This window comes from Pangasianodon hypophthalmus, chromosome 29 (assembly GCF_027358585.1).
Source record: "Pangasianodon hypophthalmus isolate fPanHyp1 chromosome 29, fPanHyp1.pri, whole genome shotgun sequence".
NCBI lineage: Eukaryota > Metazoa > Chordata > Actinopteri > Siluriformes > Pangasiidae > Pangasianodon > Pangasianodon hypophthalmus.
The window spans coordinates 3599416-3612066 of NC_069738.1; the positions used below are offsets into that span (position 1 = coordinate 3599416).

At 37.4% G+C, this 12651-nt stretch overlaps 1 protein-coding gene across 4 annotated transcripts in view; it reads right to left on the reverse strand.

Annotated features, from left to right (window-relative positions):
- LOC128317066 (NACHT, LRR and PYD domains-containing protein 12-like) overlaps positions 1-12651 on the reverse strand; it is a 215553-nt gene that overhangs the window by 84476 nt on the left and 118426 nt on the right. For 3 of the 4 annotated variants that reach the window (XM_053231356.1, XM_053231357.1, XM_053231359.1), the window contains 3 exons: positions 11056-11229; positions 3591-3764; positions 2136-2309 (listed from right to left, as the gene is read on the reverse strand). In XM_053231356.1, the coding sequence (XP_053087331.1) occupies positions 2136-2309; positions 3591-3764; positions 11056-11229 (522 nt within the window). The remainder of the gene's footprint in view (positions 1-2135; positions 2310-3590; positions 3765-11055; positions 11230-12651) is intronic. The other variant, XM_053231358.1, reaches the window with a different exon arrangement.

Genomic DNA, 12651 nt, shown 5'->3' on the forward strand with positions numbered 1-12651 from the left:
AAATCTAAAAGACAAATATCTGAATTAATAACCAAAAACTAGACTGTGGTACTTCATGATCAACAGCATGTAATCATCACTGCTGCAAGGAAAACATTATTATCTCCTGTTTATAATTCGTCGTCCAACATTTCTTCATTCTTGTATAATATCTTTGTTAGAACGTTTAGCTAGAACAAATGAGAACTTTCACAAGATCTAACAGGAAAGTGAGCAGATATTTACCATCACATCACTGCTCTTATACAATCATAGACTGCTTTTTTTAAATAATGATCACTGCTGTGTGTTTGATCTCTCGGGCTACATGTGTATTTAAGTGCAGACTTTAAGAAAAAGCTGAGGAGAATTTTACAGGAATGACAGAAGACATGGTGTGGAGGTGGAGTGCTGGAAGGAGTGTCAGAGTGAGTAAAGTAGCTGCTTACAGTAAATAAAATATTTGTAGCAGTGTGGCATTAAAGATGATCATTTTAATTTGCATTTATGAGAGTTCAGAAGAAAGTCTGCTGCTTATCAGAAACAGGGAAAAGCCGAGATCATCTTATTCAGACAAAAGCAGCAGTATGAATTCAGAGACAGCAGGGTGTCACAAGGAGACGAGGTGTTCATTTACAATCACTCTCATACACTCAGTTGTGAAATTCTGTAGACTTCATCTTCTGCTTTCATGTGAATTTTGAATCAATACCAAACAACATTAAAGCTAACTGTTAGAAAAAGTCTGACAACATAGAAAATAGTGAAATATAAACGAGTAATCTGATATTTACCAGAACTAAAAAGGTAATGCTAATGCACAAAATAATGCTAATCAGTCTTTTAATTTGTTTCAGAGTTTATCTAAAAATGATCATCACTCACCCCAGTGTCTGTAGTTTGTAATGTTCATCATTCTTCAGATCAGAGAGAGACTTCACTCCTGAGTCTCCTATTTTATTCCGAGACAGATACAGTTCTCTCAGGTGTGAGGGGTTTGATCTCAGAGCTGAAGCCAGAGCAGCACAGCCTTCATCTGAGACACCACAATAACGCAACCTGCAGAGACACAATGACACACTTCATCAACACAGTTTCCTTTTGGTTTAAAACTTACTTTAAAGATGATGTGTGTGGGATTTTATTGTTCAGAATGACGTGAGGATTTAATATCATCTGTTTATTCTGATTAACAATGTGCCTCGTTTATCAAGCTGGATATGAACAGGTTTGTGTGTAAATTGTTTGCATGAGTGTTTACACAAGAAATTTTGTATTCATGAAAATCCTGTTAATTCGTATTCTACTCTTGCTCCTGAGTGTGTGTACATTTGTGCATAATACGACGCCTTTATTTGTCACATCTACATTTTCTTTGCGTTGCCCAGCTTGTTAGGAAGTTGGGGTCAGAGTGCAGGGTCAGCCATGATACAGCGCCCCTGGAGCACAGAGGGTTAAGGGCCTTGCTAAAGAGCACAACCTTCTGATCAGTAACCCATAGATTTAACTGTTGCACCAACACTCACCCAAACTAACTAATGAAAACCTTGACTTGATCAACTTCAAATCACATAATATTCATGGATTACTGCAATTTTATATCTGGAATATACTGTTGAGTTTAAATTGCTTATCTTTAACGTGTTTACAGCGTTTAGCAGAACCCTTTATCCAGAGTGACTTATAGAAGTGCTTTGGAGTTTCTATCAAAAACACATCCTCATGCTGGCTCGATTTATTTAATTTTTGACCTTTTAACATCTATGACATTAACTTCTCATTTTAATTTACAAATTCTATATTTGAGATCAATTCCACCATTTCCCTTCTGCTATTAAACCTGCAGCTGCCACACAGTGGATGTAGTTTGTGTCCCAGGTGCACTTTGTGTGATTACTTACAATGTTTTAGTCAATTTTACAGTAATTTTAGACACACTGCAGTTGCATCAAGTCACGTTTTGTGCTGCAGCTTCTCACATACGTACATCTGACCCAAAGACTCATCAGTGACAAATCATCAGTGTGCAGTGAAAAAAAACAATCTTCCTCCTCAGGACATTGATGATGAACCTAAAACCTCTGCTTCACTCTCACTATTAGAGAATGTGTCTTACTGAGGAGCAGGTCATGTGACTCTCAGAGAGATGATCTTACCACAGTGTCTCCAGTTTACAGTCAGGATTCTCCAGTAGAGCAGAGAGACACTTCACTCCTGAGTCTCTTAGTTTATTATAACCCAGCTCCAGGTGTCTCAGGTGTGAGAGGTTTGATTTCAGAGCTGAAGTCAGAGCAGCACAGCCTTCAGCTGAAACACCACAACTACGCAAGCTGCAGAGACACAATGACACACACTTCATCAACACAGTTTCCTTTTGGTTTAAAACTTACTTTAAAGATGTTGTGTGTGGGATTTTATTATTCAGAATGACATGAGGATTTAATATCATCTGTTTATTCTAATTAACAATGTGCATCGTTTATCAAGCTGGATATGAACAGGTTTGTGTGTAAATTGTTTGCATGAGTGTTTACACAAGAAATTTTGTATTCACGAAAGTCCTGTAAATTCGTATTCTACTCTTGCTCCTGAGTGTGTGTACATTTGTGCATAAGACGATGCCTTTATTTGTCACATCTACATTTTCTTTGCGTTGCCCAGCTTGTTAGGAAGTTGGGGTCAGAGCGCAGGGTCAGCCATGATACAGCGCCCCTGGAGCACAGAGGGTTAAGGGCCTTGCTAAAGAGCACAACCTTCTGATCAGTAACCCATAGACTTAACTGTTGCACCACCACTCACCCAAACTAACTAATGAAAACCTTGACTTGATCAACTTCAAATCAGATCATTTGCATGGATCACTGCAATTTTATATCTGGAATATACTGTTGAGTTTAAATTGCTTATCTTTAACGTGTTTACAGCGTTTAGCAGAACCCTTTATCCAGAACGACTTATAGAAGTGCTTTGGAGTTTCTATCAAAAACACATCCTCATGCTGGTTCACTAGGTCAGGAACCAAGAGCACTATTATAAAAAGTTTTATAAAAAACCATTATAAAAAACTACTATAAAAAGGAAGTATGAGACTGATAAATTTACAGTGAAGTCCACCGGACTGCTTCTGTAAAGCAGATCTGGCAACCCTTTTCATAGAGGCTTGATTTTTATTTCAAAAGCAAATGGTTGAATTATTGAATTTTTGACCTTTTAACATCTATGACATTAACTTTTAACATTTTAATTTACAGATTCTATATTTGAGATCATTTCCACCATTTCCCTTCTGCTATTAAACCTGCAGCTGCCACACAGTGGATGTAGTTTGTGTCCCAGGTGCAGTTTGTGTGATTAGTTACAATGTTTTAGTTAATTTTACAGTAATTTTAGACACATTGCAGTCGCATCAAGTCACGTTTTGTGCTGCAGCTTCTCACATACGTACATCTGACCCAAAGACTCTGTGACAAATCATCAGTGTGCAGTGAAAAGAAACAATCTTCCTCCTCAGGACATTGATGATGAACCTAAAACCTCTGCTTCACTCTCACTATTAGAGAATGTGTCTTACTGAGGAGCAGGTCATGTGACTCTCAGAGAGATGATCTTACTTCAGGAACTCCAGTTTACAGTGAGGATTCTCCAGTACACCAGAGAGACACTTCACTCCTGAGTCTCCTAGTTTATTCTCGGACAGATCCAGGTCTCTCAGGTGTGAGGGGTTTGATCTCAGAGCTGAAGCCAGAGCAGGACAGCCTTCATCTGAGACACCACAACGAATCAACCTGCAGAGACACAATGACACACACTTCATCAACACTTTCATTTTGGTTTAAAACTTACTTTAAAGATGATGTGTGTGGGATTTTATCATTCAGAATGACATGAGGATTTAATATCATCCGTTTATTCTAATTAACAATGTGCATCGTTTATCAAGCTGGATATGAACAGGCTTGTGTGTAAATTGTTTGTATGAGTGTTTACACAAGAAATTTTGTATTCACGAAAGTCCTGTTAATTCGTATTCTACTCTTGCTCCAGAGTCTGTGTACATTTATGCATAAGACGATGCCTTTATTTGTCACATCTACATTTTCTTTGCGTTGCCCAGTTTGTTAGGAAGTTGGGGTCAGAGCGCAGGGTCAGCCATGATACAGGGCCCCTGGAGCACAGAGGGTTAAGGGCCTTGCTAAAGAGCCCAACCTTCTGATCAGTAACCCATAGATTTAACTGTTGCACCACCACTCACCCAAACTAACTAATGAAAACCTTGACTTGGGGACTTCCGGGTTGGACATCGACAAGATGGCAGCATAGAGCTAGCGTTCCTGATTAGAATAGTTTTGAAAACTCCCTAAGATCATTAAACTAGCGATCTAAGTAATCTACATCATAAAAATAAAAGGGGAGTAGGATGGAAACTAGGTGCAAAACTAAGAAAATCACACAACCTACAGAGAAACAAGACGATGACTCTGCGCACTCTCTTCCTGGCTCACAAACAAGCGGCCATGAGGGAGACCAAGTGGATACCGCCAGCGAGATCGTCGACTTGAGCCTCATTCTTAGGGAATTAAGGGACTTTCGTCGGGATAACAAAACTCAACTCGAGGACATTAAAGCAGAAATTTCGAACACCAACGCTAGATTGGAGGAGGTAGAGGGCCGAGTCGTGACAGCGGAAGAGAGGATTCAAAACACAGAAGAGGTACTCACAGGCTTGTTGAAGTTGCACACCAAAATGGAAGAGAAACTCACGGACTTAGAGGGTCGTTCCAGACGGAACAATGTTAGAATATACGGAGTTCCCGAAGGTGCCAAGAAGGACTTTCCGACAATGGCTCAATTTCTAGGAAAATTTCTGAGAGAAAATCTAAACATATCGGAGGACACATCACTTCAAATTGAACGTGCTCATAGAGCGCTCGGCAGACAGCCACCGGCGGACGCACAACCACGATCAATCGTGGTTAAATTTCTAAGTTTCACGACCAAAGAACAGATACTTCGACAGGCCTGGCAGATGAGAGGATTCTCTTGGCAAGGAAAGCAGATCAGCTTCGATAACGATTACGCCCCCCAAGTGCTACAGATGAGAAGGGAGTACACAGAGATACGCAAGGTTCTGAAAGACGGAGAAGTGAAATTTAGAACATTGTACCCCGCTCGTTTGAAGGTGCTCTATGAGGATGGAGTGAAGATATACAACACGGTCGAGGAGGCAACGCAAGACATGTCAAAGAGAGGATTCCCGGTGCAGTCCATCAGCCACCCGAACACCCTCATGGAGCAGATTCAGCGAATGTCTTGGCAGAGAAGTGGCCGGAGCACGGGCAGACGCGATCCCCAACAGAGAAGAGGGCCAACATTCAAGGAGAAGCTGCAAACTTTCCGAAGAAAGGACAGGAGTATGCAATCTTCATAATTTATGCACGGTCCCGATTCTCTTCTTACCTTAATGGTAAAGCGGTGAAAACGGAGATTAGAAGGATTGTGCCATTTCGGACTGACGTTTCGGGTCTGGCAAAGGTATTTGAGTTATTAAAAAAAAAAAAGAGAGAAAGAGAGAGAGCGCGAGACGCAACGTCTTTATATATTTTGTTTGAACAACCTAGTTATCAGAGTGTAGTATTGAATAATCGGGACATGTTGTATGGATAGCTCAAAGGATTCTTTCTTTGTTTAACTGCTATCCACAAGGGCCCCTTCAATAGACTCATAAAGAGGGGTTTTCCCTTGGAGCCTATAAGTGAAGGCTCGATTACAGTCGTGGTAATGACTTCAGTTATGGAAGTTCACTTCACGTTGTATATGTTAATCACCATTTTAAATTCGTTGATTGTTGATTTGTTTCAGTTTGTCCTGTTGAAGGGGATGCTATATGATAAAACACTTTTGTTAGTATTTTATAATTTGACTGTAAAGTATGAAGATTGCTTCTTTTAATGTCAATGGCGTACTTAGTCCAGTTAAAAGAGGAAAGATTCTGTCCAAATTAAAGAAGGCTAGAGCAGAGGTGGTGTTTCTACAGGAAACTCATCTAAATGATGCAGAACATTCAAAACTAAACAAAATGGGTTTTATGGAGGTACACTTTGCATCCTATAAATCTGTACATAAAAGAGGAGTGGCCATACTTATATCCAAAAAATTGAATTATGAACATATGTCAGAAATAAAAGACAAGGAAGGAAGATTTGTATTGATAACAGGAAGAATAGAGGGAACTTTAACAAGTTTTTTTGAATGTCTATGCTCCCCCAGGTTCTGAGTGGAATTTCTACCGTGAAATATTTGATTTAATAGTTTCTAAAGTCCAGGGAATTTTATTATGTGGAGGTGATTTTAACATACGTCTAAACTCTAAGGTGGACTGTTCTAGAAGCACTATGGAATTAAAGCCACTGATTAAAAAGGTTAATAGCTTGTTGAAAGAGATAGGTATCATAGATGTATGGAGAGAATTAAATCCCAGGGTTCGTGATTACACCCACTATTCTCATCCCCATACGACATACTCCAGAATAGATTACTTCTTTATTTTTAAAAAGGATCTGCATCTGGTTGATCACTGTGAATTGGGCACGATGGATATTTCTGATCATAGTCCTATTTATATGTCTGTGGGTCTGAATAGGAAACCTAATTCTACAGTTTGGAGAATGAATTCAGATATCTTAAACAATTCCCAAATCAAGCAAACTTTAGAAAATGAGATTAAATCTTATGTGGAGATAAATGATAACGGGGAGGTGACACCATCAACAGTCTGGGATGCACTAAAGGCAGTAGTAAGAGGTAAAATTATATCCATTACATCTAATTTAAAGAAACTTAGAAGGCAGAAACTACAAGACCTTGAAATTAAACTTAAAAGACTACAGAACGAACACAGGGCTACAATGAATCATAAGGTGAAGCAAGATATTAAAAAAACAGTTAAAGAAATAGACGAAATATATTCTAAAGAATTACAAAAGAAACTTCTGTTCTTAAAACAAAGATACTATGAAATAGGGGGGAAATCATTAAAATTGTTATCCTACAGATTAAGGAAACAACAAGCAGATAGAGCTATCAATAAAATCAGAAATACTCAAACTGGAGAGATACATTGTAAATTAGAGCAAATACAACAGAGTTTTGAAAAATTTTATAAAGTTTTGTATTCACAACCTAAAATTAATAATGATCTGCAGATAGATTCATTTTTAGCCTCATTAGAATTACCCACAGTGTCAGAGGAACAAAATAAATCTTTATTAGCGGAAATTACAATGGAGGAGTTAAAAGTAGCTGTGGCAAGACCAAAGACAGGCAAATCACCAGGAGCGGATGGCTACCCTGCGGAATGGTACAAATCCATGTTTGATCATTTGGCCCCAACTTTATTAAAGGCTTACAATTGGGTAGTACAAAAAAGGGAAATCTTACCTTCCTGGAGAGAAGCGATTATCTCGGTCATTTTAAAGGAGGGAAAAGATAAGTTAGAATGTGGTAACTATCGGCCAATTAGTGTTCTAAATGTTGACTATAAGTTGTTTACCTCCCTTTTAGCACGAAGATTAGAAAAGATTCTCCCAGACCTCATTAATTTAGATCAAACAGGCTTTATTTGTCAAAGGCAAGCATCAGACAACATCAGAAGAACTTTACATATTCTTAGTTTCATTTCAAATCATAGTGTGGAAGCTGCACTATTGAGTTTAGATGCAGAGAAAGCCTTTGACTCCGTGAGATGGGAGTTTTCTATACAAGGTATTAGCAAAATTTGGATTTCACAAGAACTTTACTGGAATAATTACAACATTATATGATAAGCCTTATGCAAGGATTAAAATTAATGGAGGTTTATCAGATCCATTTAAATTAGAGCGGGGTACAAGACAGGAGTGCCCCATTTCACCACTTCTTTTTGCCTTATTTGTTGAACCATTGAGCCAATGGATTAGGCAAAACCATTCAATTAAAGGGATGGAGATGGGGTCCGGAGAGCATAAATTAGCCCTCTTTGCCGACGATATATTGATATATATGTGCCAACCTACAAAGTCACTTCCTATACTATTTAACTTCCTTGAGGGGTATGAGGCCATATCTGGTCACAAACTGAACGTCTCAAAAACCCAAGTATTAACATTTAATTATGATCCACCTAGACAAATTAAAGAGAAATATAATTTAAAATGGGATACAAGATCAATTAATTATTTAGTTATTTACTTATTTATTTATTGTTTATTTAACTATTTACCATTCAAAACTATTTGATTTAAATTATGGTCCCTTGAATAAAAAAATAAAATCTGACTTATTACGTTGGAATCTTATTCCTTTGTTTAGTCTAAGTTCCAAAGCTGATTCAGTGCGGATGATCATTCTACCAAAACTATTATACTTGTATCAGACACTTCCATTAGAAATTTCGAATCAACAGTTTACAGAATGGAATAAATTAATATCTAGATTTTTATGGCAGGGTAAAAAACCCAGAATAAGATTTAAAACATTATTATTAAGTAAATAAAAAGGTGGGTTAGGCCTCCCATGCTTACAACAATACTATTACGCAGCCCAATGAAGGCCATTGGTCTGCTGGAGTAGTCCACTATATTCAGCAAGATGGATTGAAATAGAAAGAGGGATGATGGAAGAGTTTCCGTTATCTGCCCTTATTGCTGATAACAAACTAAGAAGTAGAATGATTAAGGAAACAAACCCATAGATCAATTTATTATTTAAAATTTGGCATCAAGTAAAGAAAACGGGTGGTTTGGAAGATGCATCGACAATATTAAGATGGTGTGCCTTTGATACTGAGTTTGTCCCAAACAGAATAGTTGACTGATTTCGAAGCTAGGAATTTGAAATTATTACACTTTTTTCAACAAGGGCAAAATCCAAAGCTTTGAATCGATAAAGGGAAAATATGGGCTTAATCGAAGTGACTTCTATAGATATCTTCAAGAAAGGCACTATATTGAATGTAATATCAAACCAGAAATATTGAAAATCGCTGAGACAGGGATAATAAAAGTGTTCCTGTCAGTATGTAAGGATCAATTATGTAATAAGATTATCTCAAAATTATATAACAGATTTCTCCAAACTGTACCCGAAAACACATTTTATGTTAGAGACAAATGGAAAATAGAAGGGAATTTTAATGTCTCAGATGAGGATTGGGGAAAAATTTGTAAAACACAATGGAAATCTACAAGCTCAGCCATGTGGAGAGAATATTGTTGGAAGAATGTTATTAGGTTTTTTATTACACCATCACAGAAAAAACACCAAGGGAAGGATACTAGCTGCTGGAGATTATGTGGGGTAAAGGAAGCTAACCATTACCATATTTTTTGGGGGTGTCAGAAACTAACCCCATATTGGCGAGAGATTAAAAGGAATTTGGAAGCGGTTTTTGAAGTAGAGATTGTTTTTAATTGTGAATCTCTATATTTTGGTAATATAAACTTAGATGGGTGGAACAATAAGGATAAGAAATTGTTGTTAATTCTTCTGGCAGCTTGTAAAAAAGTAATTACTAAAAAATGGCTGAAGCCAGAGTCCCCCACAGTTGAAGAATGGATTGATACAATACACATTATATACGTGATGGAAAAACTCTCTTTTTCTTTAAGAACTCAGATAGAAGATTTTTTTCTAATTTGGAATAAATGAATAGATTATATTAAACCGGTACGCCCAGATTTTTCTTGAATGGTAACTGTTCTTTTAAGGCATCTTTTCGTATGTATTGTAAGCAATAGCTCCCCATGTTCTTTTGTATATAGTTGTTGTTAAGAGGAAGAAAATATAATGCGTATGTAACATACGAGAAATTTGTTTTCAAGATTGAGGGCATATATACTCTGTATATGCATACTTGATGTGTATGTATGTGTTTATTTATTTATTTTCTTATCTCTTTCTGAGAAATTATGTATGCCCTGATCTCTGTATGTATTTTCCCTCTGAAAAGGGAAAAAAGAAAAAAAGACAAAAAAAAAAAAAAAAAAAGAAAACCTTGACTTGATCAACTTCAAATCATATCATTTGCATGGATTACTGCAAGTTTATATCTGGAATATACTGTTGAGTTTAAATTGCTTATCTTTAACGTGTTTACAGCGTTTAGCAGAACCCTTTATCCAGAGTGACTTATAGAAGTGCTTTGGAGTTTCTATCAAAAACACATCCTCATGCTGGTTCACTAGGTCAGGAACCAAGAGAACTACTGAGAAAATTTGTGAAAACCAGTGGTTTTATATTATTGGCATTTATAAAAAAAATATTAAAAAGCATGCCAATCCAAACCCATAAATTAAAACAAATAAAACTAATCATTCAAGTGAGTACAAAGAAAATCAGCCTTTCAGAGACTTTTGTAAATCCAGCAGAAAATTGGAGTTCGGTTTGGCTCACACAAACACTTACACACTGCTGTACTAAAAGATCGAGAAATCACACCCAAAGTCATTAAAATAATACTTTGAGCATCAATAGGAGTGAAAACAACTGGAGTGGTTAGCGAACAACTGTGAAAAATGGCAGAAGGTCGTCAGTGGCCTCTGATCCCCAGAGGGAAAAAAAGGAAGTATGAGACTCATAAATTTACAGTGAAGTCCACTGGGCTGATTCTGTAAAGCAGATCTGGCAACCCTTTTCATAAGGGGTTTAATTCTTTAAAAAACTTCTCATTTTAATTTACAAATTCTATATTTGAGATCATTGCCACCATTTCCCTTCTGCTATTAAACCTGCAGCTGCCACACAGCGGATGTAGTTTGTGTCCCAGGTGCACTTTGTGTGATTAGTTACAATGTTTTAGTCAATTTTACAGTAATTTTAGACACACTGAAGTCGCATCAAGTCACGTTTTGTGCTGAAGCTTTTCACATACGTACATCTGACCCAAAGACTCTGGGACAAATCATCAGTGTGCAGTGAAAAGAAACAATCTTCCTCCTCAGGACATTGATGATGAACCTAAAACCTCTGCTTCACTCTCACTATTAGAGAATGTGTCTTACTGAGGAGCAGGTCATGTGACTCTCAGAGAGATGATCTTACCTCAGTTTCTCCAGTTTACAGTGAGGATTCTCCAGTACAGCAGAGACACACTTCACTCCTGAGTCTCCTAGATTATTCTGACACAGATTCAGGTCTCTCAGGTGTGAGGGGTTTGATTTCAGAGCTGAAGTCAGAGCAGCACAGCCTTCATCTGAGACACCACAACCACGCAACCTGCAGAGACACAATGACACACACTTCATCAACACAGTTTCCTTTTGGTTTAAAACTTACTTTAAAGATGATGTGTGTGGGATTTTATTATTCAGAATGACATGAGGATTTAATATCATCTGTTTATTCTAATTAACAATGCGCATCGTTTATCAAGCTGGATATGAACAGGTTTGTGTGTAAATTGTTTGCATGAGTGTTTACACAAGAAATTTTGTATTCATGAAAATCCTGTTAATTTGTATTCTACTCTTGCTCCAGAGTGTGTGTACATTTGTGCATAAGACGATGCCTTTATTTGTCACATCTACATTTTCTTTGCGTTGCCCAGTTTGTTAGGAAGTTGGGGTCAGAGCGCAGGGTCAGCCATGATACAGCGCCCCTGGAGCACACAGGGTTAAGGGCCTTGCTAAAGAGCCCAACCTTCTGATCAGTAACCCATAGATTTAACTGTTGCACCACCACTCACCCAAACTAACTAATGAAAACCTTGACTTGATCAACTTCAAATCAGATCATTTGCATGGATTACTGCAAGTTTATATCTGAAATGTACTGTTGAGTTTAAATTGCTTATCTTTAACGTGTTTACAGCGTTTAGCAGACACCTTTATCCAGAGTGACTTATAGAAGTGCTTTGGAGTTTCTATTAAAAACACATCCTCATGCTGGTTCACTAGGTCAGGAACCAAGAGCACTACTGAGAAAATTTGTGAAAACCAGTGGTTTTATATTATTGGCATTTATAAAAAAAATATTAAAAAGCATGCCAATGCAAACCCATAAATTAAAACAAATAAAACTAATCATTCAAGTGAGTACAAAGAAAATCAGTCTTTCAGAGACTTTTGTAAATCCAGCAGAAAATTGGAGTTCGGTTTGGCTCACACAAACACTTACACACTGCTGTACTAAAAGATCGAGAAATCACACCCAAAGTCATTAAAATAATACTCTGAGCATCGATAGGAGTGAAAACAACTGGAGTGGTCAGTGAACAACTGTGAAAGATGGCAGAAGGTCGTCAGTGGCCTCTGTTCCCCAGAGGGAAAAAAGGAAGTATGACACCGATAAATTTACAGTCAAGTCCACTGGGCTGCTTCTGTGAAGCAGATCTGGCAACCCTTTTCATAGCGGCTTGATTTTTATTTCAAAATCAAATCTTTGATTTATTTAATTTTTGACCTTTTAACATCTATGACATTAACTTTTAACATTTTAATTTACAGATTCTATATTTGAGATCATTTCCACCATTTCCCTTCTGCTATTAAACCTGCAGCTGCCACACAGTGGATGTACAGTCAGGTGCATAAATATTGGGACAGTGACACAGTTTTGGTAATTTTGCCTCTGTACACCACCACAGTGGATTTGAAATGAAGCAGTCAAGATGTGACTGAAGCGTAGACTTTCAGCTTT